Source organism: Stomoxys calcitrans, chromosome 3 (assembly GCF_963082655.1).
Source record: "Stomoxys calcitrans chromosome 3, idStoCalc2.1, whole genome shotgun sequence".
In the NCBI taxonomy this organism is placed as follows: Eukaryota; Metazoa; Arthropoda; class Insecta; order Diptera; family Muscidae; genus Stomoxys; species Stomoxys calcitrans.
In genome coordinates, this window is record NC_081554.1 from 18,707,310 (window position 1) to 18,734,971 (window position 27,662).

The 27,662-nt window shown below is 39.7% G+C and overlaps 1 protein-coding gene across 2 annotated transcripts in view; it reads left to right on the forward strand.

The window, feature by feature from the left end:
* Window positions 1–7,587, forward strand: part of LOC106080951 (kinesin-like protein CG14535) — a 436,783-nt gene extending 429,196 nt beyond the window's left edge. For both annotated transcript variants that reach the window (XM_059365110.1, XM_013242579.2), the window contains 6 exons: window positions 74–294; window positions 588–714; window positions 901–2,626; window positions 2,764–2,871; window positions 5,738–5,923; window positions 6,041–7,587. In XM_059365110.1, the coding sequence (XP_059221093.1) occupies window positions 74–294; window positions 588–714; window positions 901–2,626; window positions 2,764–2,871; window positions 5,738–5,923; window positions 6,041–6,629 (2,957 nt within the window). In that variant the 3' untranslated portion in view covers window positions 6,630–7,587. The remainder of the gene's footprint in view (window positions 1–73; window positions 295–587; window positions 715–900; window positions 2,627–2,763; window positions 2,872–5,737; window positions 5,924–6,040) is intronic.
* The last annotated feature ends 20,075 nt before the right edge of the window (window positions 7,588–27,662 follow it).

Here is a 27,662-nt window from a genome sequence, read left to right on the forward strand (position 1 = left end):
TTGGGAATTGGTATTTTAATGCTGAATGAATTTTCATGGAATTTTGCTGTATTCTCGATTCCCTTTCACTTAGTGGCCGGAGGACGAAGTCGTTTGCATCTTATCGATTTGGGAGGCTGTGCCAATCGTACGGGCGGTTTGCCTCTATCGGGCATAGGAAATATTCTGCTGGCCATCTTAAGTGGTCAGCGGCATCCGCCCAACAAGGACCATCCTTTGACGCCCCTGCTGAAAGATTGTCTGGCTCCGTTGACATGTCATGTCTCCATAATGGCTCATGTTATGCATACCCAGGTAAGTAAGGCAATGCAGTTCCCCACCCCCCGCATCCATTGACAGGCTAGGGAAGTTCAAGGAATCAAGCAGTCACGAGTTACGTGATAATGAATTCTTAATCGTAATGCATGTGAGTTCAGCCAAGACCAACAAACATTCGTTAAGCTCTTTCCTTGCAACTTCCGCTTTGCCAACTGCATCCTTTGCCCTCAATGATTGAGTGAGTGACTGACTGAGTGACTGGCTAGCCATATACCTTGTCATGCGAAATGCATTTTTCTTTTCCATCCATCTTTCTCTGACCATTGCAGTCGCATACGGATGCTTTGACCACCATACAATTGGCCTCACGTATACATCGCATGCGGAGAAGAAAACATCGCTTTCCCTTGGCAGGTGATAAATCAGCAGTGGGCGGCCTCACTGCAGGACTAAATGGTAAGTGGCCCACTCCTTTTCCGACTCTCTCTCTCTCTCTCTCATTCTCGACTCTGATTAATCTGTAAATTACCAAGATAAATGTTGACGCTAGACAAAAACAAAGTGCCCCATGCCCTAAACTAAACGATATTTGTGTCTTTTGTCCTCTGCCCTTCTCCCCTCTCAAATTATTGTGCTTTGAAGGTCATCAATCTACTGGCTCATCGGCTGGTTCCGGTGCTGACCCTTCCAGTTCAGAGCTTTCGGCTGACACTGTCATTTATATGGGGCCAGGAGATGATGCCACCGATGGTGAACATCCGCCAGTGTATTTGCCCTCTTTGAGCAGTGGCGATAATCGAGGAGTGATGAGCAAGGCACTCAAAGGTAGTGGCGTGGAGAAACAGCAGCCCAGTCCTTCCAAAATACCAAATTCTGCCAAAAAGGCCAGCGCACAAAAAGCACCGCAGAGTCCCAGTGTGGCTGCCAGAACGGGTAGTTTAAAGCGTGGCATGGCCCATAGTCCCACACCTCAGGCAACGCAAAATACCAATGCCATCAGTGGCGAGCAGCAGCAGTTCTATTCTCCTGTCCATAGTGTCAAAACTTTGCCCAACTCCGCCTCCTCGCCCAAAATAGTGGCGGGCTCCCTTAGGCATCCTGGCATGACGATGATGTGCTCTAAGGCTTCCAATGTGCCCTCGCCCAAGGGTTCCCCCCTAAGAAGGCCTGGTGTGGGAGGTTCTGCAGCGCTTGCCGGTGCTACAGAGGCGGTTGAATGTCCTGGCAGTCCCATGCGCAAAATCACCGAGGAACAATGGATTGATGGCCCTAGAGTTTCGCGAGCCAAGGTGGCCGAGGCTCGCCATTTAATGCGTGAGGTCAATCACATCAAGCAATGTGAAACCTGGATAGATGGTCCCAAGTCACAATCGAGCCGTTCCCTGACAGCAGGCAATTTGCCCATAGCTCCTTCGCAAGCTCAGGGTTATGGTTTCATGGATTCCCATAAGAAGTCCATGATTCGCCAATGGGTGGAGTTCCAAACGTCACAAGTCTTCCAAACCGCCTCGGCTGGTTCCTCGCCCACCCATACCCACCGTGAACAACAGGCCCAACATTTGCGCAACATTACCTTCCATATGGCACAATTGAAGCAAAAGTCCCTGGACAACAACGAGGATATCTATGCCACAAGTACAAGGCAGCAACAGCCGCAAACTCTCAACAACCAGGCTAACGCATCCGATCAACACTCTCTGCACAGCAGTCAACTGGAATTGGTGAATCCTTTAGGTCCCGGCCTTACCAACGCTCTAAGTACCACCAATGCCTCAGCACCAGCCGAAATAAGAGAGTCCCATCACTATCGCCAAAATTCGGGACACTCACAACCAGCCGGCCTATCCTCCTCAACACATCTGAATCATCATGCACACCTGGACAACTTTAATACCGATGAGACTGATTTACACTCCATACACTCGCATGGAAATGTGGGCTATGGCCTTATAGGTCATCAACATCATTCCCACACACATCTGCCTCCCACCTCAGCTTCGGACTCAAATCTTCCTATGGATCGTCAAAACGATTGTGATGAAGACCAAGATAGTGGTCCTTCAGAAGTGCCACCAGCATTACCCTTGATAGAGCCCTTGGGCTCCAGGGAAATATCCCATGAGAGTCTACATCGCATATTGTCAAGGCATGTGTCGCGGGAGTCGTTATACCAGCAGCAGCAGCAGCACCAGGAGCTGAGACGGCATGAAGTGGAACAGCAGCAGCAGCAGCAGCAACAACATATGGTGCAAAGGCAATTATCACGACAATCCTCTCACCATTATTCGCAACACAGCATGGGTATGTCGGATTGTGGTCTGCAGGTGACCGAGGAGGAAATTGCTCGCACCATGTCAGCAGGAGGAGGGTGAGTGTTAAGTCCTTGTACCTTGTTAACTTTCATTATGAGGTTTTACTATTGTGATGGCAAGAAATTTTAATTCATGGTGTTTTCTTTTTTTTTTGTCTTCTTTTCTGCGCTTTTTTTCTTTTTTTTCAAAACAGTGACCATCCCTTGGCGGCTTTGAGTCACGTGGAGAATATGTCCATAGTGTCCAGTTTCAATATGGCTGGCGATGCGTTTAGTGATTGTGCCATGGGTGATAGGACAAGGTAAGCTGAATATACATTGCAGGGGGTTGAAGGGAGGACAGCCAAGGCTTCCTCAGGGATTATTTACTTGCGAGGAAATCCAGGACTGCAACACAATTGCACTGGATTTTTTTATTCGCAATGGCGAATAAAATTGCAAATAGCGAAAAATCGCTGTAGGATAATACGCATTAGTGAAAAATATTTCAAAAGTGAAAAAATTCGCTGCGGCTAATAAACTCGGAGCGCCAAAAAATTCGCAGTGGCAATAAAATTCGCAATTAGAGGCGGCGCATAAATTTTGCCGTAGCGAATAAATTCAAAGCGACGAATAAATCGTCACAGTGACGAATAAATCGTCACTTAATTCGCAATGATAAATAAATTCACGGTAGTTCATAAACTCGCATTAGACGACAAATTTGGAGTAACTAAGAAATTCGCAGCGATAGAAGATTGGCAGTGGCAAAAAGTACGCAGTGAAGAATAAATTCGCAGTTATGAATACATTTGCAGTAACAAAAATTCGCCATGAAAATTGAATTCGTAATTAAAAAAAAAAATTCAATTGCGACAAAACGCCTAGTGCCCAATAAAATTGCAACGCAAAAAAAAATCGTAGTAGCAAAAAAATCGGAATGGCGTATGAATACCCAGTTGCGAATAAATTCGCGGTTAATGAATTAAAATCGTATAGAAAAATAAACACAAACACAAATAAAAAAATCGCATTAGCAAAAAAGTCGCGGTGGCTAAATGATTCATAGCAGCGAATAAAATCGCAGCGGCGAAAAAACTCACATTGGCATAAAATTTTGTACTGGCGAAAAACTTCGTAGTGGCGAATAAAATACGGAAATGAAAACAAATTCGTAGTAGCAAATAAAATTGCGGCTGCGTAAAAGTACCCAAGCGCAGTGGGGATTTTTTTTGCGGTGGTGAAATAATTCGCATTTGGGAAAAATTCGCTTTGATGATAAATTCGGAAAAGCCCAAAATGCCTAATTTCAAACATATCAGTTTTGGCGAATCAATTTTTAATGGCGAAAATATGTATGGTATTCTTAGGGATGATAAAATTCGCACTAGCGAAAATATTCGCGAGGAACGAATTAATTCGCAGTATCGAAAAAAATCGTAGTAGCGAAGCAGTTGGAAGTAGCAAACCAAATTGCAGTAGCGAACCAATTCTCAGTAGCGAACCAATTCGCAGTAGCGAACCCATTCACATAAGGGAACCAATTCTTAGTAGCAAACCAATTCGCAGTAGCGAACCGAATTGCAGTAGCGGACCAATTCGCAGTTGCAAATCAATTCACAGTAGCGAACCAATTGGTAGTAGCGAACCAATTTTAGTAGCGAACCAATTCTAGTAGCGAATCACATTGCAGTAGCAAACCAATTAGCATTAGCGAACACATTCGCATAAGCGAACACATTCGCATTAGCGAACACATTCGCAATAGCGAACACATTCGCTTTAGCGAACACATTCGCATTAGCGAACACTTTCGCATCAGCGAACACATTAGCGAACACATTTGCATTAACGAACATATTCGCATTAGCGAACCTATTTGCAATAGCGAACCAATTTGCAGTAGCACACCAATTTGCACTAGCACTAGTACCATACAAATTCGCGCGAGCGAATAAATTTGCAAGAGCGCATAGTACGAAATTGCAAACATATTTGCAGTGGCAAGAAATCAAAAAAATTTCATTGACGAATAATTTTGCAGTAGCAAACCAATTCGCATTGGCGAAACAAAAAACAGTAGCAAAATATTCCCAGGTTAATATTCGTTCAAGAGGAAAAATAGGTAGAAGTGAAAAAATTCGCCGTAACGAAATAAATTCGAACCGACAAAAATAATTTTGCTGTGGTGAAAAATTTGGTGCATTGCAAAAATACGCAGTGTTGCTTAATTTCGCTGTGTCGAATAAATTCAACGTGGCGAATAAATTGGCTTTGAAGAAATTCGTAGCAAAAAAAATATACGCTTAAAACTTACGGAGTGACAAATAAGTTCGAAATATCGAAATAAAAATTCACAATGACGACAAAATTTGCATTGGCGAAAAACTTAGCTCGAGCGGAAAAATATATAGTAGCGAAAAAATTTGCAGTAGCGAAAAAAATTCTAACTGAAAATAATAATTTTGCTGAGGCGAAAAATTTGTTGCATTGCAAAAATTCGCTGTGGCGAATAAATTTGTTGTGGCGAAAAATCTTCGCAGTGGAGAAGAAATTCGCAACAACAAAAATGTACGCTCTAGCGGAAAAATAGGTAGTAGCAAAAAAATTCGCAGTAGCGAAATAAATTCCAACCGAAAAAAATAATTTTTCTGTGGCAAAAAATTTCGTGCATTGCAAAAATTCGCAGTGTTGTTTAGTTTCGCTATGTCAAATAAATTCAACGTCGCGAATAAATTGGCTGTGTCGAAAAAAAAATTCGCTGAAGCGAAAAAAATCACTGTGGCGAAATATCTTCGCAGTGGAGAAGAAATTCGCAGCAGCAAAAATATGCACTTAAAACTTACGCAGTGACAAATAAATTCGCAATATCGAAAAAAATCACAATGACGAAAAAATTTCCATTGGCCAAAAAATTCGCTCTAGCGAAAAAATATGTAGTAGCAAAATAAATTCGAACCAAAAAAAATTTTTTCTGTGGCGAAAAATTTGGTGCATTGCAAAAATTCGCAGTGTTGCATAATTTCGCTGTCGAATAAATTCACAGTGGCGAATAAATTGGCTGTGACGAAATAAATTCGCTGAGGCAAAATAACTTCGCAGGGGAGAAGAAATTCGCAGCAACAAAAATATACGCTTAAAACTTTGAATCTGTCTTTGAATCTGTTTTTATTTTTCTTTCTCTTCCAGAAATCAATTTGACCAATTAGCGCGTTTACGTGAGATATTTACCTCGCAGCTGGCCATGGCCGAAGTAACACCGGTTTTTCGCAGCGGTTGCGATGTAGGTAGTGTATACAGTGAACCGGCCTATCGTTTTAATACCGGCCCAGGAAGTGTATGCAGCGAACCACCCTATAGACCACCCAGCCCAAGGTAAGTTAATCTACCAACACAAAGACAAACAAAAACTCCACATCTAAAAAAAATCTATAGCCAATTGAACAATCTTTTTTTATAAAAGTCCCATGTGCTTTTGTGTCTATTCCACAGACAACCTTCACGAAGCCCCAGCCAAGGAAGTCTGCCGAGTCTGAATGGCATTATGCAAATTGCAGGCATGGAACAGTATGCCTCTCTGCGACATCCTGATGGTGCTTCAGATCCTAATTTACCCAAAATTGAGAAACCCTTTGTGCTGGAGCATGAGGATATCTGTGAAGTTGATGAGAAATCGGCTTTGCTCTCTCCCTCGAAGAGATCCTCTTTGGATCATGAGCAGGAAGAACATGATGATGTGGTGCTCACACAATTGCATACATCCCTACCCATAACCACACAATCCCAGCTACCTCTGTTGCCCTTGAATACCTCCTCCGAGGCCTACGATAGTGGCCATGACAGTTCAACACCGCGCACCTCCAAACATTCAGGCATATCTCGCAGAGCTGAAAGTGGTTATCACAGTGTGGCCACAGCGCGCGATAGTGATGAGAGCAGTTTTACCTCGGGCCTATCGAAAGAGCATCATAATCGCATTACCGTAAAAAAGAAGCGACAGGAGAAAGGTTTGTGCACCTGGCTAATGAATCCCTTTACCTGTACTTATCCCGAGACTGAGGGAGAAATCAGTGATTTCTAAACACCCGCTGTCCACACGAGCTAATGAAACACCCACCACCAAAAACGGCATTTATTGTCCTGTAACTGTATAAAAATGTAGTAGGCTATACTTCCTAATACCCTATACTATAACCACAAAACGAAGCATGAATGGAATGAAACAAAAATCGAAGAAAAGATTCAAATCGAAATTTATTATCAATCTCGAAATTCAAAGGCCAAATTTTAATTTTAAAGAAAAGAATTTGATGCAAATATGATATGACTGACATTTTTTAAAAGTAGTTATGACAAAAGATTTAGAAAACAAAAACAAAAACAAAAATTATAACAAAATATTCCCAAATAGCCACAAGTAAGATGATGACTATGGTGATCACTTGATCGCAATGAAGGCGGAATGCATTATGCCCTGTTAACTTAAGCTTTACTTTGATGGCATACCTAAAAGCTTTGGTGTATTTAAAGCTTAAAGCTTTTGCTCAAGCTTTCAAGCTATCCCCTTCCCTTCTCTAGCTATCTCATCATTCTCTCACAAAAAAGAGAAAACTCACATTTGAAATCGCACAAAAGAAATACACAACACTTAATTATTTCATAGTCAAAATTATGTTGCAAAGCTTTTCCTATTACCCACAAAGTGACAACAACATCAACCGTAACATAAAAAACAGCTTTTTTTAAGTTCTTAAAAAAAAGAATTACAACCAGCCTTAACTAAAATGAAACTTTTTCATCATTAAAGCCCTCTATGTTATTCTTACAAAATATCACACTCACTCTCTTTGTGATGAAGCCAAAGAGAAAGCTTTACGTATATTATTACTATTATAAATACTATAATTATTATGATTAATTTTTTAGTTATTGTTACAAATAATTTTTTCATTGTTATTATTGATATGTGTTAGCAAGCAGAAAATATTGCACAAGATGGGGTAAGTGTTGATGCATAAGAAGGAGAAATTCGTTTTTTAAAGGAAATAAGCAAAACATTTTAAAAAAATAACAATTATAAATATAATGAACATGAAACTAAAAAAAAACAAAAAAGATAAAAAATATAAAAATAAAATAAAATAAAATAAAATAAAATAAAAAAAATCAAATAAAATAAAATAAAATAAAATAAAATAAAATAAAATAATATAAAATAAAATAAAATAAAATAAAATAAAATAAAATAAAATAAAATAAAATAAAATAAAATAAAATAAATTAAAATAAAATAAAATAAAATAAAATAAAATAAAATAAAATAAAATAAAAAAAAAATTAAAATAAAATAAAATAAAATAAAAATAAATTAAAATAAAATAAAATAAACTAAAAATAAACAAAATAAAATAACACGCTTCGCGCTACATTTATTCGGCCTTGCAATAAAATAAATAACTGAGCTGTGCTATGAACCCAAAGCAGCTATATCTAAACATAGACCGATCTCCACCATATTCAAGAAGGCTATGTAAGGGTCTAACTCAAATGATTGAAACAAATTTATCGGTTAAGAAACTTACCTTTTATGAGCCTAAGAAATTAAATCGGGAGATCGATATACATAGAGTTGAACCTCGGTTATGCATGCCTCTATTAACCGGAAAAGATTTCTTGCAGAAAGAGGGTGCATGTGAGAACAAGTTTTCTACTTCCGGCTATGCTATCTTAAGATGCGAACGAGTCGCGGATGCGAACGAATCGCGGATGCGAGCGAATCGCGGATGCGAGCGAATCGCGGATGCAAACGAATCGCGGATGCGAACGAATCGCTGATGCGAAAAATTCGCGGATGCGAAAAATTCGCGGATGCGAAAAATTCGCGGATGCGAACGAATCGTGAATGCCAACAAATCGCGGATGCGAATGAGTCGCGAATGCGAACGAATCGCGTATGCGAACAAATCGTGGATGTGATCGAATTGCGAATGCAAACGAATCGCGGATGCAAACGATTCGCGAATGCGAACGAATCGCGTATGCGAACGAATCGCGGATGCAAACGAATTGCGAATGCGAACGAATCGCGGATGCGAACGAGTGGCGAATGCGAACGAATCGCGTATGCGAACAAATCGCGGATGCGAACGAATCGCCGATGCGAACGAATCGCCGATGCGAACGAATCGCGGACGCCAACGAATCGCGAATGCGAACGAATTGCTGATGCGAACAAATGCAAGCAAGGTGCGGATGAAAACGGATCGCAGATGCGAACGAATCGCGGATGCGAACGAATCGCGGATGAGAACGAATCGCTGGGCAAACACCTTGAACTATGTTGAACAAGTTTTTTCGATTGCGGACGCTGCCACTTATCTACTATGACCAGTCCCTCTCTAGCATCAGAGAGTTCACACCGATAGCAGCAAAGATTCAACCTTAAGAGCACTAAAGAAAATTTATTGACTGAGAATTATCCACAATTTTGGGCAAAAAAAAAAAAAAAAAAAAAAAACTATGAAATAAACACTCATTGTCACACCAACACTCAATAATCTTCTCATTGACTGTTTGCGGATGCGATCAAATCGCGGATGCGATCAAATCGCGGATGCGATCAAATCGCGGATGCGATCAAATCGCTGATGCGAACGAATCGTGGATGCGATCGAATTGCGAATGCGAACGAATCGCGTATGCGAACGCATCGCGGTTGCAAACGAATCGCGATTGCAAACGAATCTCGAATGGGAACGAATCGCCGATGCGAACGAATCGCCAATGCGAACGAATTGCCGATGCGAACGAATCGCGAATGCGAGCAGGGTGCAGATGAAAATGGATCGCAGTTGCGAACGAATCGCGAATGAGAACGAATCGCTGGGCAAACACCTTGATCTAAATATGTTGAGACAAGTTTTTTCGATTGCGGACACTGTCACTTATATACTATGACCAGTCCCTCCCTAGCATCTGAGAGTTCACACCGATAGCAGCAAAGATCCAACCTTAAGAACACTAACAAAAACTGATTGATTAAGAATTATCCACAATATTGAAAACAAGTAAAAGCGTGCTAAGTTCGGCCGAGCCGAATCTTATGTATCCTCCACCATGGATCGAATTTGTCGAGTTCTTTCCCGGTATCTCTTTTTAGAAAAACAAAGGATAAAAGAAAAGAATTGCTTTGCTAATTGAATTGAATGTTGGAGACCACAGTAGAAGTATACGTGTAAAATTTCAGCCAAATCGAATAAGAATTGGGCCTTTTAGGGGCTCAAGAAGTAAAATAGGGAGATTGGATTATAGAGGGGCTGTATCTGGCTTAAGACCGTTTCAGACCATATTTTATATGTATGTTGGAGGTCATGGAGGAAGCAGTTGTATAAAATTTCATCCAAATCGGATAATAATTAGGCCTTCGTGAGACTCAAGAAGTCAAAATCCCAGATTGGTTTATATGGCAGCTATATCAGGTTATAAACCGATTTGAACCGTATTTAGTACAGTTGTTGTAAGTCATAAGAAAACAACTCATGCCAAATTTCAGCCAAATCGGATAGGAATTGCGCCCTCTAGAGGCTTAAGAAGTCAAGATCCCAGATCGGCTATATGTATTGTATATGGTGGAGGGTATAAAAAACAAACAATGAAATAAACACCCTTCTTCGATTTAACTTTTTGCACAACCCATTAGAGGAGTTTATATGGGTATACTAGTGAAGACAAGCCGTGTATGTGTGTGTGTGTCCGATCGAATCAGCAGTAAGTATTCGGGGAGTAGTCTCAAGCACATACGAGGCAGGTTTGTGTGACGGAATGAAGTAGCCGAAAAAATAACCTATCCCTTTGTATCGGCAGAACAAATCGTAGATCAGCTAAGAGTATCCACGAAGCATATACGATTGACAGATCGAATCGAAAGTGACCGATAATTGTAATTAGCGCGGTATGAAGCGTAACTATGTACGGGCAAATGTAATTTGTCAAGTTAAACTTGTATGGTTTCAAAAAGCTTAAATCGGTATATATGTCAGCAACATCCAAATGTAGACCGATCTGGACCGTATTGAAGAGGGCTGTCGAGGAACCTTTTACAACTTTCCATCCCAAAACAATAAATGCGTCTATTATGTGCACATTTGTCCAGTTCCATTAAGGAACTGAGGCAAACTTCTGACAAATCAATGAGTGCGGTCCGACTCAATCATTAAGGGCCCTTCTTTTTATAGACGAGTCCGAACAGCGTGCCGAAGAGCGACACCTCTATGGGGAGAAGTTTTTATATAGCAAATGTCGCCAGCATTTGTACGTAATATTCTGCTAGAACTTCCAACAAGTGTGCCAAGTACGGTCCAAATCGGTTAAGAACCTGATCTAGCTCCCATATAAACCGATCTCCCGACTTAACTTCTTGAGCCCCTGGAAGCCGCAATTATTGTCCGTTTTGGCTGAAATTTTGCCCATAGTGTTCTGTTATGACTTTCAACAAATGTGTCTAGTACCGTCCAAATCGGTCAAGAACCTGATATGGCTCCCGTGTAAACCAGTCCCTCCATCATCCTTGTTCGGTTAATAGAGCTTTCATTGTTGCTGGTTTGACAGAAGTTTCGTATGTAGAATAAAATTATGCCCTTCAACTAAAATTTATTTTGTATAAATTTTTAGCAGAATCGATTGTGGTGGGTTCTTAAGATTCGGCCCGGCCGAGCTTAGCACGCTTTTACTTGTTAATTCAGAAATACGTTCTGCTGAGGTTTAAAAGGTGCCTGGCTGTTTGGGAAAATATTTATGAAAGCCGTCATTAAGATATTCTCTCTTTGCCGTTCCACTACTTTTTAAGAAGAGTGGTTACAGATTTCAGCCACTGTTCTCGATGCGCTCAGTGCCAGTTCAATATGGAATTCAAATGAAAGGTATTCAAGAGTAGGATACGAATTTCATAATAAAAGTTGGGTCCAAGTACCTGGGGAAGGGGGCGCCCTAGCCCCAAACCCCCTTAAAATAGGTTTATTTGACGATTACGATAATATGGGAATCAAATGAAAGGTATTCGGGAGTAGATTACAAATATGGTCAGGAAGAAAAAATTAGCTTTATAATTTTTTGATATCGGAAGGGGGCGGACCCTCCCCATTACCCCAAAAATACCATCCAAAATCACAAGTGGACCGATAAAGACAATATGGATATCGAATGAAAGGTATTAAAGAGCATACTACGAATATGGTGTTAAAAATTGTGTCCAAGTACCCAGGAAATCGCCCTAACCCCAAAATGTCTAAACACAGACAAATTGGTTGTCCATATCAATATGGGGCTTAAATGAAAGGTATTCGGGAGTAGATTACGAATCTGGCATACAAAATCAGATCGAAGTGTAGGGGGTCACCCCAAACCCTAAAAACTCCCCAAACGGGCATATGACTCATCATGACTATATGAGACTCGGTTTGTTTGTTTGATCCGTAGAATCAAAAAAAGGAAACCTATAGGTTATATAATTTTTAGATATCGGATGGTGGCTGACCCTCGCCCTTACACCAAAAACGTCACCCAAAATCAAAAGAGGACTGATGGGCGCAATGGAAGGTATTGGAGACTAGAAAATGAAAATCATATTAAATTGTGGGTCCATGTACCCAGCGGGCCGCCAAAAACTCTTCTAAACAGAAATATTGGACGTTCCTATCAATATGGGACTCAAATGAAAAAGTATCCGGCAGTAGATTACAAATATGGCATAAAAAATTAGTTCCATGTAATGGGAGGTCGCCTCGCCCTCAAATACCCCCAAATGGGCATATCAGCCGACCATGGCTATATAGGATTCAAATGAAAGATACTTGGGAGTAGAATAAAAATATTACATTAGCATATGCGTTCCAGTCAAGGTGGCTCTTTTCCTCCTAAAAATACGTCGAATAGATTAATTAACCCATTATGGCAATATGGGATTCAAATAAAAGGTATTTGAGAGTTGAAAACGAATTTGATATCCCATTTTGGGAGTATGCCCTAAATCACCACTTAAACTGAATTTCATTTCGGATTATAGCAATATGGAGCTCAAATCAACGGTATTTGGGAGTAAAGAACGAATTTGATATCTATTTTCAGGGCAAAGTGCCGGTGGCCTCCCCAGCCCCAAAACACCCTCCAAACGGTTCATACTTACCGACCATGACAAAATGGGGTTCAAAGTAAAGAGATTTGGGAGTGGACATGAATTTGATATCCATATTTAAGTCGAAATGTCTCCCCTAAAAATCACTTCTCATTATCCTAATTTCAAAAATTCCATTTCTCGGAGAATATTTCGAAATTTTTTGAATTCTAACAATCACCAAAAAACATGTCTTTTATTGTTGGGGACGGGGGACAGCCCAAAACCCGTCAAATGGATATATAGACCAATCACGACAATATAGAGCCATGTGTATGGGGAGCCGCCCCACCCCAAAATTCTTCACTATTTGGGGTGGAAATTTAGTAATTTTCGGGAAATTTACATTAATTTTCGGGCTGGGGTCCACCCCACCATCAAACACAACTTATTCACCGATCATGCCATTATGGGACTCATACGAAATGTTTCTGAAAGTAGAGCACGAATCTTATATTTACTTTAAAGGCCAAGTGACCACCCTCGAGATATCCCCTAAACCCGAAATATTTACCACTACAGTACTATGGGGCTCAAAAGAAAGGCATTTGGGAGTAGAGTAAAAATTAGCCCAGGAAACGAGCAGGGGCAAACTTTTCATACATCAATGAGCGCTTTGCGATTCAAGTTGAGTTTATCAACGATAAAGGGCCCTTTTTATAGCCAAGTCCGTACGGTGTGCCGCAGCGCGACACCACTTTGGGAGAATTTTTTACACGACCATGCATGGTATGGCAAAGTGCCCCCACCCTAAATAGATAAAAGAGAGTTAAAGAAGGCGCAGCGGAGCGGGCCCTGTCCAGCTAGTGAACTATAAAAAGAAAATTAATATACAAAAAAACTCAAATTTTCACATTTGCTGAAAGCCACTGTGCATCAGCACTTACAACACCCTTGTTGTCAAGCTACAAACTATTAGCGTAAGTTCGATGAACGATAACAACTAACTTAAACAAATTATTACTACAAGAGAAAATACCAATACACTCATTATCAAGAACTCAGACACAATCACAATGAAACAAACACACACATACACACACACAAGTAAGCTCACAAATACTTTTATAAATAAATAAAATATAAAATTTTGTTGCCAGTTTTGCCTATTTAAACTATGTTAACGGTTTATTAACAACAAATTAAAGTCATAAAATTAATTAATTATTAATTAGCAAAAATCCCATGCATAAGAAAAATTAAAGAACAGAGAATGGAAAAAAACCTACAATCTTTAAAAAAATGCAAACATCATAAGTAAAATTTAATATAAACATATTATAATAAATAAAATTTATTACAAAACTATGTATGTATTTATACCAAAAAACAAAAAAACAAGCAAACAAACCCCAACAAATCATAATAAATAAACGCAATCATTACTGTATTTGTGAAGAATACAAAAAAAATTAACTATAAATTGTTTGAGATTGCTTCATAAAAGGCAGCAGAAAAACGCAGGACAAACGGACCGTAGACCAAATGATAGACTTGAAGTAACAACTTTGACAGACAGCTAAACTAATTTTATTAAAAACTATTAAATTTGTATTTTAGCTCATTTGAATTTTTAAACATTTGGTTTGAGTTTTTCCAGTTTTGTTTTTCTAAGAAACCAACACTTGTTGTTTTGTTTTGCCAAAGTAACCTTTAATTTGCAAACGAAAAAAAAATTAATCGAAATTTTTGTATGTGCAAATATTCAAACATTCTTCTTAATAACAAACAACAACCTATACATATATACAAATATCAACGTCAAGAAGATCTATACATAAATGTACATATATACATTATTATGATATACATATATTATAAAATAATATAACATTAATTATAAATATTATTAAAATATAGTCTATATTCTAAAGATATGAACAAAACCAACCAATAAAAGAAAGAAAGCAAACAACAAACAAATTTTATATAAACTAATCCAAAATCAGTGGTCTTGTTATTTCTTTGAGTGTAAAAAAGGTAAGTGCAGCTAAAATGCTTTTCGTGTCAAGTCACAATGGTTCAATTGAACAGACAACAACCTATTGGGTTGCCCAAAAAGTAATTGCGGATTTTTCATATAGTCGGCGTTGGCAAATTTTTTCACAGCTTGTGACTCTGTAATTGCATTCTTTCTTCTGTCAGTTATCAGCTGTTACTTTTAGCTTGCTTTAGAAAAAAAGTGTAAAAAAGTATAATTGATTAAAGTTCATTCTAAGTTTTATTAAAAATGCATTTACTTTCTTTTAAAAAATCCGCAATTACTTTTTGGGCAACCCAATATGTTTAAGTGAAGTGAATGTTAACTACCCCTGCACGATGTAGTATAAAGGATAAAGATGGCCTTCGATGCTAAGATTTACACATTCGCAGTGTCCATCGATATAAAGGCGACCTTTAACATTAATAAACATCAATAAAACATCCTTAAATCAGTATCAGATGACTTAGAGACTGAATAAGCCACATGATAACCAATAGATAAGAATCCTCGCTGGGGAGAGATTGATTTGCACTAGTCAGTTATGCAAATAATGCTATCATATTTCAAAGCGTAAGTGAAGATCTGAACAGAAGGATCTATGCATCCGATAGAACGAAATAACAGTGCATAATATTGTATAGCAAACATAACTAGGAGTACCATCTTCAGGATCGTGGAGAAAAGCCCAATATGGTCTACTGGCTCTAGATACTAAAGCCAATTCTGACTAAGGCATCGGGATGCATGAGCCGATGTGAGGTATCCTAGCATGAACAACACCTGATAAATGTTCCAAATACGGATACGAAGCAGGGCAGAACTATTTTTGCCGGAGCAAGAGTGAAATAGGAGCGAAATCAAATCCAATATCAAAATCCGCACCGATCCGACAAAATAGACATTTTTAAAAAACAGATTTTCATACCCACCACCATAGGATAGGGGGTATGTTTTAAATAAGTCATTCCGTTTGCAACACATCGAAACATCCATTTCCGACCCTACAAAGTGTATATATTTCAGATAGTCGTGAAATTCTAAGGCGATTTAACGATATTCGTCGGTCTGTTGTATTTGCTCTACAGGTTTCAACAAGTAAGAGCGTTCGGCCGGGCCGAATCCTATATACCCTTCACCATGGATCGCATTTGTCGAGTTTTATGCGCAGTTTCTCTTTTCAGGCAAACAAAGAACATTGAATAAGTATATGCTATTTTGTAATATTTCAGTTCATTCGGAAAAGAATTGTGTCTTGTAGAGGCTCAAGAAGCTAAATTGGGAGATTGGTTTATATGGGAGCTGTATCAAGCTATGAATCGATTCAGACCACATTAGACACTAATATTGAAGGTCATGAGAGAAGCGGTTATACAAATCTTTTTCCAAATCGGATGAGAATTGCGCCCTCTAGAGGCTCAAGAAGTTAAGATCTCAGATCGGTTTATATGGCAGCTATATCAGGTTATGTACCGATTTGCGCCATACTTGGCGCAGTTGTTGGACATCATAACAAAACACGTCGTGCAAAATTTCATTCCAATCATTGCGCCCTCTAGAGGCTCAAGAAGTCAAGACCCAAGATCGGTTTATATGGCAGCTATATCGGGTTATGGACCGATTCGAACCATACTAGGCACAGTTGTTGGATATCATAACAAAACACGTCGTGCAAAATCGGATAAGAAGTGCGCCCTCTAGAGGCTCAAGAAGTCAAGACCGGTTTATATGGCAGCTGTATCAGGTTATGCACCGATTTCAACCTAACTTAGAACAGTTGTTGGAAGTCATATCGAAATATGTCGTGCAAAATTTCATTCCAATCGGATAAGAATTGCGCCCTCTAGAGGCTCAAGAAGTCAAGACCCAAGATCGGTTTATATGGCAGCTATATCAAAACATGGACCGCTTTAAACCGTACTTATTGTAGTTGTTGGAAGTGATACCAAAACATCACGTGCAAAATTTCAGTCGAATCGGACGAGAAGTACGCCCTCTAGAGGCCAAGAAGTCCAGACCCAAGATCGGTTTATATGGCAGCTATATCAGATTATGTAACGATTTGCGCCATACTAAGCACAGTTATTGGACATCATAACAAAACACGTCGTGCAAAATTTCATTCCAATCGGATAAGAATTGCGCCCTCTAGAGGCTCAAGAAGTCAAGACCGGTTTATATGGCAGCTGTATCAGGTTATGCACCGATTTCAACCTAACTTAGAACAGTTGTTAGAAGTCATATCGAAATATGTCGTGCAAAATTTCATTCCAATCGGATAAGAAATGCGCCTTCTAGTGGCTCAAGACCCAAGATCGGTTTATATGGCAGCTATATCAAGTTATTGACCGATTTGAACCTAACTTAGAACAGTTGTTGGGTGTCATAACGGAACACGTCGTTCCGTTCCATGGTTCGAATCGGTCTTTAACATGTAGCTCCAAAAGCAAGACAATTTTTATCCATTATATTTTGTTTGCCTATAAAGAGATGGAGGCCACCGTAGCGCAGAGGTAAGAATGTCCGCCTAAGACGCTGAACGCCTGGTTCGAATTCTGGCGAGACCTTCAGAAAAAAATTTCAACGGTGGTTTTCCCCTCCTAATACTGGCAACATTTGTGAGGTACTATGCCATAAAAAGGAGGCCCCTTATCATTGAGCTTAAAACTTAAATCGGACTGTACTCATTGATATGTGAGAAGTTTGCCCCAGTCCCTTAAGGGAATGCTCATGGGCAACATTTGCATTTACATAAAGAGATCCTGGTCACAGAATTTGTATATAAGACTTGGCTTGTCAAACTTAGCACTTTTTTTATACCCACCACCGAAGGATGGGGGTATATTCATTTTGTCATTCCGTTTGCAACACATCGAAATATCCATTTCCAACCCTATAAAGTATATATATTCTTGATCAGCGTAAAAATCTAAGACGATCTAGACATGTCCGTCCGTCTGTCCGTCTGTCTGTTGAAATCACGCTACAGTCTTTAAAAATTGAGATATTGAGCTGAAATTTTGCACGGATTCCTTTTTTGTCCATAAGCAGGTTAAGTTCGAAGATGGGCTATATCGTACTATATCTTCATATAGCCCCCATATAGACCGATCCGCCGATTTAGGGTCTTAGGCCCATAAAAGCCACATTTATTATCCGATTTTGCTGAAATTTGGGACAGTGAGTTGCGTTAGGCCCTTCGATATCCTTCGTCAATTTGGCTCAGATCGATCCAAATTTGGATATAGCTGCCATATAGACCGATCCCCCGATTTAGGGTCTTAGGCCCATAAAAGCCACATTTTATATCCGATTTGGATGAAATTTGGCACAGTGAGTTGCGTTGAGCTCTTCGACATCCTTCGTCAATTTGGCCCAGATCGGTCCAAATTTGGATATAGCTGCCATATAGACGGATCCTCCGATTTTGGGTCTTAGGCCCATAAAAGCCACATTTATTATTCGATTTTGCTGAAATTTGGGACAGTGAGTTGCGTTGGGCCCTTCGACATCCTTCGTCAATTTGGTCCAGATCGGTCCAAATTTGGATATAGCTGCCATATAGACCGATCCTCCGATTTATGGTCTTAGGCCCATAAAAGCCACAATTATTATCCGATTTTGCTGAAATTTGGGACAGTGATTTGCCTTAGGCCCTTCGACATCTTTCTTCTATTTGGCCCTGATCGGTTCAGATTTGGATATAGCTGCCATATAGACCGATCTCTCGATTTAAGGTTTTGGGCCCATAAAAAGCGCATTTATTGTCCGATGTCGCCGAAATTTGGGACAATGACTTGTGCTGGGCCCTTCGATATCTGTCTTCAATTTTTCTCAGATCGGTCCAGATTTGGATATAGCTGCCATATAGACCGATCTCTCGGTTGAACAATGACTTGTACTTGGTCTAAATCGGATGATATCTATAGAGCTGCTATGGGGCATAAGGTATGCATTTTTACTGGATTTTGACGAAATGTGGTTCACATATATACCCGAGGTGGTGGGTATCCAAAGTTCGGCCCGGCCGAACTTAACGCCTTCTTACTTGTTAATATTAATTCTTGCTATGATACTGTGTAAAGTTTGGTATCTCCTTTCCTTATAACAGTCCATCGCATCATAGTAGCCCCTTGGTTCACCCAACATTTTCGTTGCATGTTATGAGCAATTAAGTTCATTTTTTAACGTCAAACTAAGAAATTTTTTCTAGAAATTTCTTAGCCCCTTTTTGCCTAGATGTTGCATTTCCTTTCGAGATTGCTGAAAACTTCCTTTTTGTGTTGGCCATTTTGTACAGAGTTATGTGCGAAATAGCCTTGCATTTGTAAATGGTAATGGATACAGGACATTAGGCAAACAGAAACATGACACCGACTAAAATACTTTCTTGCAAGAAGTTTAAAGCATATTTTAGCCGCTGTGTCATATCCTGTCACGCAGTTAAGTTTTATATGTACATAATTGCAGCAATTTAGAAAAACATTAATGTTGCTCAGTGCTACCGATGTGAGAACAAGACTTTGGAGTGGGATAGATGGAACCGAAAAAAATTAAAAATTTTTTTCCAATTGTAGATATGGCTCAGATGCAAATCGATCGCCTGATTATTATTTTGGACGGCCTACTTCATAACGAATTTGGTTGAATATTTGAACAAAGACTTTTTGAAGCACTATCAAAATCGGTTTTCCGATATGAATCCTTGAGCGTTAAATTTTTAACCAATTTGGCTTAAATGTTGCACAGTCTACTTTTACGGCTTACAAGTACTCCAAATTTGACTTCTTGGGCTCATAGATGGGTAAAATTCTGAAATAAGTCTGTTCAAAATCGATTTATATCCAATATAGCTCCCGTATAAACCGATCTCCTGATCATATTTCCTGGGCTCCTTGATGGCGAAATTCCCAATCAAATTGGCCAGAATTTCGACACATGACTTCTATTTTGATTTCCAACAACTCTGCCTATGACCCGATATAGCTCCCATAAACCCATATCCCGAGTTGACTTTCTCTTGCGCTTCTAGAGGGCGCAATTCTTATTCGATTTGGCAAAGATTCTGCATGAAGACTCCTCCTATGACCTTCAACCTATATGTCGAAGCATGGTCCGAATACGTGCATAATCTGACATAGTTCCCTTATGAACTGATCTTTCGATTTTAGTTCTTGAGCCTCTAGAGGGCGCTTTTTCCGATTTATCTGAAATTATGCACGATGATATCTTTTTTGACTTCTAAAGCATCAATGCTCCGCCATTATCTTTTAATACCCACCACCATAGGATGAGGGTATACTAATCGAGTCGTTCCGTTTGTAACACCTCGAAATATTGATCTAGGGCCCTATCTCCTTTTTATATATAAAATTTAATTTGTGTTTGTTTGTTTATTTCTTTGTCGGTTTGTTCCGTATAGACTCAAACACGGCTGAACCGATTACCTTGATCACAGACCCGATCACAGATTGTGTAGGTTGGTCTGAAAGGAAACATTGGCTATATAATTTGTTGATATCGGGAGGGGGGCGGACCCTCGCCCTTACTCCAAAAGTACTACCTAAAATTAAAAGTGAACAATATTGGATTCAAATGAAAGGTATTCAAGAGTAGAGTACGAATTTTATAATAAAAATTGAGTCCAAGTACCTGGGAGGGCACCCCAGCCCCAAAACCCCTTAAAATAGGTTTATTTGACGATCATGACAATATGGGACTCAAATGAAAGGTATTCGGGAGTAGATTACGAATATGGTAAGGAAGTAGAGGTAAGCTTTATAATTTATTGATAACGGAAGGAGGCGGACCCTCCACCGTTACCCCAAAAACACCACCCAAAGTCAAATGTGGACCGATAAGGACAATATGGATATCGAATGAAAAGTATGCGGGAGTAGATGGCGAATCTGACATACAAATTCATTTCGAAGTATAGGGGGTCACCCAACTCCCACAAAAACGCTCAAATGGGTCTCGGTTTGTTTGTTCCGTATAGACTCAAAAACGGCTGAACCGATTACCTTGAAACTTTCACAGATTGCGTAGCTTGGTCTGGAAGGAAAGACAGGCTATATAATTTTTCGGTATCCGAAGGGGGACGGACCCTCCCCCTTATGCCAAAAACACAACCCAAAAGCAAAAGTGGACCGATCGGGACATTATAGGTACCAAATGAAAGGTACTGGAGAGTAGAATATGAATATGGTTATAATGTGAGTCTAAGTACCCATCGGGCCGCCCCAGCCCCAAACTCCCCCAAACAGATATAGGACGTTCATTTCAATATGGGGCTCAAATGAAAGGTATTCGGGAGTAGATTTCGAATCTGGCATACAAAATCAGATTGCAGTGTAGGGGTCACGCCACTCCTCAAAAACTCCATTAGACCCATTATGATTATATGATACTTGGCTGAACCGATTTTCTTCAAGATTTCATAGATTGAGTACGTTTGTCTGGAAGGAAACATAGGCCACCCCAACCCTAAAACTCCCCCAAACAGACATATTGGACCTTCATTTCAATATGGGGCTCAAATGAAAGGTATTCGGGAGTAGATTTCGAATCTGGTATATAATATCAGATCGAAGGTCACGCCAACTCTAAAAAACGCCATTAGACCCATTATGACTATATGATACTTGGCTGAACCGATTTTCTTCAAGATTTCATAGATTGTGTACGTTTGTCTGGAAGGAAACGTAGGTTATATAATTTTTATATAGCGAATGGTGGATCCTCGATGGACCCTCACCCTTACCCCTTGGGCCGCTCATATCCGAAAGTGGTCCGATGGGCACAATAAGAGTATCAAATGCAAGTTATTGGAGACCAGAAAACGACTATGGTATTAAAATTTGGGTCCAAGCATCCAGCGGGCCCCTCCAACCCCACAGCTCCTCTTAACAGATATATTCGCAGTTCATGTCAATATGGGACTCAAAAGAAAAGTATTAGGCAAAATATGGCACAAAACATTAGGTCCAAGTAAGGTCGCCCACCTCCAAATATGACATAAAACATTAGGTCCAAGTAATGGAAGGTCGCCCACACCCAAATAGCCCCAAATGGGCATATTAGCCGACAATGGCTATATGAGACTCTAATGAAAGGTATTAGGGAGTAGATTACGAATATTACATTAAAATTGCCGATCAAGTCTTGGTGGCGCTTTTCCTCCTAAAGATACGTCAAATGGGTTATTTAACCCATTATGACAATATGGGACTCACACGAAAGGTATTTGAGAGTAGAAGACAAATTTGATATCCAATTATGGGGCAAAGTGTTTTGAGGTACGCCCTAAAGCAATTCCTAAACTGAACTTCATTTTCGTTGGGAATAAAGAACGAATTTGATATCTATTTTCAGTGCAAAGTGCCGCTGGCCACCCCAGCCCTAATATACACTACAAACGGTTCATATGTACCGGTCATGGCAATATGAGGCTCAAATTAAAGGGATTAGGAAGTGCAGTACGAATTTGATATCCATATTTGAGTCGAAATGTCTGAGGTGTCATTCCTCCACTAATGAAAACATTACCCTAAGGAAGACTTTTACCACCAGGAACCGAGTTTAAGCTCAATGATAAGGGACCTATTTTTATAGCCGAGTCCGAACGGCGTCCCGCAGTGCTACCCCTTTTTGGAGAAATTTTTTTAAATGACCATGCATGGCATTTTACCTCGCAAATGTCGCCAACATTAAGAGGGGATAAACACCGCTTTGTCCGATGTTCTTGCCAGGATTCGAACGCGTTCAGCATCATAGGTTACAATGGCACGAATTCGATATCCGCATTCAGGGTGAAGTATCCCCACCTTAAAAAGATATTAGAGAGTTAGAGAAGGCGCAGCGGAGCGGGCCTGGTTCGGCTAGTAAAGTTTATACATTCTTAATCGTCTCGACGGACGGAGGCCACCTTAGCGCAGAGGTTGGAATGTCCAAAGAGGTGTCGCACTGCGGCACGCCGTTCCGACTCGGCTATAAAAAGGAGGTCCCCTATCATTGAGCTTAGACTTGAATCGGACTGCATTCAGTGATATGTGAGAAGTTTGCCCCTGTTCCTTAATGGAATGTTCATGGGCAAAATTTGCAATTTGCAAATCGTCTCGACAATCTGAGTCCAATTAGCCATGTCCGTCCGTCCATCAGTCCGTCTATCGAAATCACGATATCGGTCGAACGCGTAAAGCTACCCGCTTGAAATTTTGCACAGACACTTAATATCAATGTAGGTCATCGGGGATTGCAAATGGGTCGTATCGGTTCAGATTTGGATATAGCTCCCATATAAACCGATCTCCCAATTTGATTTCCTATGCCCCTGGAAGCCGTAATTTTGTCCGATTTGGCTGAAATTTTGCATGTAGTATTCTGTTAATACTTTCAACAACTGTGCCAAGTACGGTCCAAATCGGTGAAGAACATGATAAAGCTCCTATATAAACCGATCTCCCGATTTTACTTCTTGAGCCCTTACAAACCGCAATTTTTGTCCAATTTGGCTGAAATTATGCACATAGTGTTCTGTTATTACTATCCGATTTTGTTGAAATTAGGGACAGTGAGTTGTCTTAGGCCCTTCGACATCTCTCTTCAATTTGGTCTTGATCGGATCAGATTTGGATATAGCTGCCATATAGACCGATATCTCGATTTAAGGTTTTGGGGCCACAAAAGTCGCATTTATTGTCCGATGTCGCTGCAATTTGGGACAGTCAGTTGTATTAGGCCCCTTGGCATCCTGCGTTAATTTGGCCAAGATCGGTCTAAATTTGGATATAGCTGCCATATAGACCGATCCTCCGTTTTGGGGTATTAGGCCCATAAAAGCCACATTTATTATCCGATTTTGCTGAAATTTGGGATCAGATTTGGATATAGCTGCCATATAGACCTATTCGTCGATTTCACTCAGATCGGTCCAGATTTGTATATAGCTGCCATATATACCGATCTTTCGGTTTTAAGTTTTGGGCCCATAAAAGCGCATTTATTATCCGATGTCGCCGCAATTTGGGGCAGTGAGTTGTGATAGGCCCCTCGACATCCTTCTTCAATTTCACTCAGATCGATCCAGATTTAGATATAGTTGCCATATAGACCGATCTCTCGGTTTTAGGTTTTGGGGCCATAAAAAGAGCATTTATTGTCCGATGTTGCCGAAATTTGGGACAGTGAGTTGAGTTAAGCTCCCCCACATATTTCGGCAATTTGGTATAGATCGATTAAGATTTGCATATAGCTGCCATATAGAACGATATCTCGATTTAAAGTCTTGGCCCCAAAAAAGGCGCATTTATAATCCGATTTAACTGAAATTTGGAACATTGACTTGTGTTAGGCTTTTCGACACCCATGTTGTATATGGTTCAAATCGGTTTATTTTTAAATATAGCTGCTAAAGAGACCAATATTTTGTTAAACACTATTGAACAATGACTTTTACTTATTAGTATTTGGTCCAAATCGGATTATATTTCGATATAACTTCTATGGGACATAAGGTATGCAATTTTCACCGCATTTTGATGAAAGCTGGTTTACATATATACCCTGGGTGGTGGGTATCCAAAGTTCGGCCCGGCCAAACTTAATGCCTTTTTACTTGCTTTTTTTTGGTCCAATTTGATTTTGTATTCCTTACCTTATGCTGACATGCGTTTGGTTTTATTGCTGAAATTAATATGCATATAAAGAAACATTTGCCGAACAATTAACGAAATGCAATTAAAATGAAATCACCATCAACACCATAGACCCGAAAGACAGACAGACAGACAACAGACATACCTGAAATGTATGATAAAGTGCTTGAACCCCAAAAGCGGATGCAAACCCTCCAGTCCAAAAAAAAAAAAATGCATACCGTTTATGCGCTGTGTGTTGATGGCGGCCAATTCAATGATATTGAAATTACCATCGATACTCGCATTACGGTGAGTTAACCATTGGCATGAGTATATCAGCATAGCCCCTAGATTCCGGCCGGCCGGCAAGTCATGCCATGCCGCACCACAAATAACACATATTATAAATTATTTTTCGTCTTTGGTGTATTTACAAGCGATAGTTGTATGTTTTTTGGGAGCAGGTTTGGTCATTTTTTGTTTCAATGCCACACATTTACACTTGGTCTGAATTTAAATATCGATGGAACGGTTTGTTGGTTTCCACAACGAAAAGGGAGCAAAACGGTAGCACTGAATAATGGCCGTTGTCAAATCTACAAATTAACACTTAATGGTGGACGATGGCAGCTTATTCGCATATACGTGGCAAGTGTTTGGGTGTCATTGTGAAAACGCCTTTTGGTCGCCTGAGAATTGGCTTTTACATACGCAATATTGGCTATAATCGCTGCCACGTTGTGCCAACAGACATGGCCATATATACCGCGGGCACATATTTGTGTGTATGTCCATATGTCCATAATAATGCAAAATGCGAGTGCAAAATCGGTAATGTAAAGTTTTGGAAAATGGCCTTATGGCGGCCATAATAAACAGCAATAATTTGCATATTTTTGGCATTCATATAAAATGCACAAAAATCTATGAGCCCATGAATGTAGTGGCGTTTAAATCGTCCGACAATGTACGTATGTATGTGTGTATTTGCATACATATCTACATACATTTATTTTAAATGCATTCAACGTAATGCAACGCAATTGTGGATGTGTAGTTTGCTGGGTTGGGTGGCAAACATAGTGCGGCACTATGACTGTGTGACAAGCCTTTCAAAATCCATTGACACAACTCTAGACAGGCCTAGAAGCCGACAGAAGGATAACGCATTGCAGTGTTATTGCGTTTTCGAATATGGATTGGCTTCTATACTTGTGTGAGCCCACACGCATTTGCATGTGTGAGTGAGTGAGTATATAATTTGAGTCAATGCCCTACAATCAGATTTCGCATCTTAGACAACAATGCTACTTAAATTTGATAAAGCGGTCTTCTAATATTGCGAATGCCTCGAATACTGGATTAAGTTTAAGGAAAACTTCAATCACACCAAAGAAAGTTTATTGATCACTGTCTATAGTAATTTTTATTCCCTCCGCCATAGGATGGGGAGTATACTAATTTCGTCATTCTGTTTGTAACTACTCGAAATATTCGCCTGAGACCCCATAAAGTATATATATTCTTGGTCGTCGCGACATTTTATATCGATGAAAGCACGCTAACTTCCGAAGGAGAAAAGCTAGCCGCTTGAAATTTTGCACAAATACTTCTTTTTAGTGTAGGTCGGTTGGTATTGTAAATGGGCCATATCGGTCTATGTTTTGATATAGCTGCAATATAAACCGATCTTGGATCTTGACTTCGTGAGCTTCTAGAGTGCGCAATTCTTATCCGATTGGAATCAAATTTAGCACGACATGTTTTGTTATGATAACCAACAACTGTGCCTAGTATGGTTCAAATCGGTAAATAACATGATATAGCTGCCATATAAACCGATCTTGGGTCTTGACTTCTTGAGCCTCTAGAGTGCGCAATTCTTATCCGATTGGAATGAAATGTAGCACGACGTGTTTTGTTATGGTATCCAAAAACCGTGCCAAGTATGGATCAAATCGATCCATAACCTAATATAGCTGCCATATAAACCGATCTGGGGTCTTGACTTCTTGAGCCTCTAGAGGGCGCAATTCGTATCTGATTGAAATTAAATGTTACACGACGTGTTATGCTTTGACTTTCAACTACTGTGCTAAATTAGGGTGAAATCGGTCAACAACCTGATATAGCTGCGATATAAACCGATCTGGGGTCTTGACTTCTTGAGCCTCTAGAGGGCGCAATTGTTATCCGGATCCTCTTCTGTATCTCTAAAATGCCCCCTTTTCCAATACACTACAATGTGTATGGTGAATTTGCGCCGTTTATTGACTATGCCTATAATTGGCACACTTGTTTTTCTATAAATTATGATTGTCGTAGACAAATGCACAATAAAATATTTTCACAACACACATTCATACGCACCCATGCACCAAACATTTGCGTACAATTGCAGAAGCGAGAACGTTAATATCCTTAGCAATAGCTTGGGTGTTCGATGACATGGAAGTGCAATGCAACAACAGAACGGTCGCACAATTCTATGACAACAATAAATGACTAGTCATTGTCTCGATGGCACCCTTTGCGTTTCATATGCTCTCCGACGAAGCGACCAAGCATTTGAATATGGAGTCCTTGTGTGTATATTTGTGTATTGTGTATGGAAAGCAAAACATTGCCGCAAATAATATCGATTGCAAGGTGACAGTAATTTATAATACCACCGGGAGCATAAATTTTACAAAAACGGACATGCCGAAAAACCAACTTGGAAGCAAACTCCTATTAAAGTTTCATTAAACAGGCGGAAAAAGGAAAATTAAACAAATTTAAGCTCACAAATATGGGAAAATAAGGAAATAGGCATTTTGGGTTATATCAACTTTGACGCTCTTTAAGAAACTAACACAAAAGCCATCATCTCTTTTTACATAGACAAATGTTAGCTATACCATAAAGTGAATTTTCTCTTCAAAACTTTACAATTCATCATTAATTTGAGAGAAAGCATGAATTATCCTTTTTTTCTTGTTTAAAGGAGGCCGCTTCAAAGTTATGTTGTGTGGCCGGATATGTGGAAGTAGCAGCAGCACAAAGAAAACCACAAATTTTACACTAACTAGGATATGTTTTTTGTTTTTGTTTTTGTTTTTGTTTTTACTTTTGGTTTTTGTCTTGTCTGGGAAAGATTTGCAAAATAGTTCATCAACCACACACCAAAAAGTGGCAGAAGAGCAGCAACCACATAGCTTTGCACCACACCACACCATACCGAACCGCACCGCACCACACCCTTTCACTTTAATTAAAACCTCTGAAATTTATTTACCATATAACCCTTAATTTTCCCCATATTTAAACATACAATTCACATCCTTG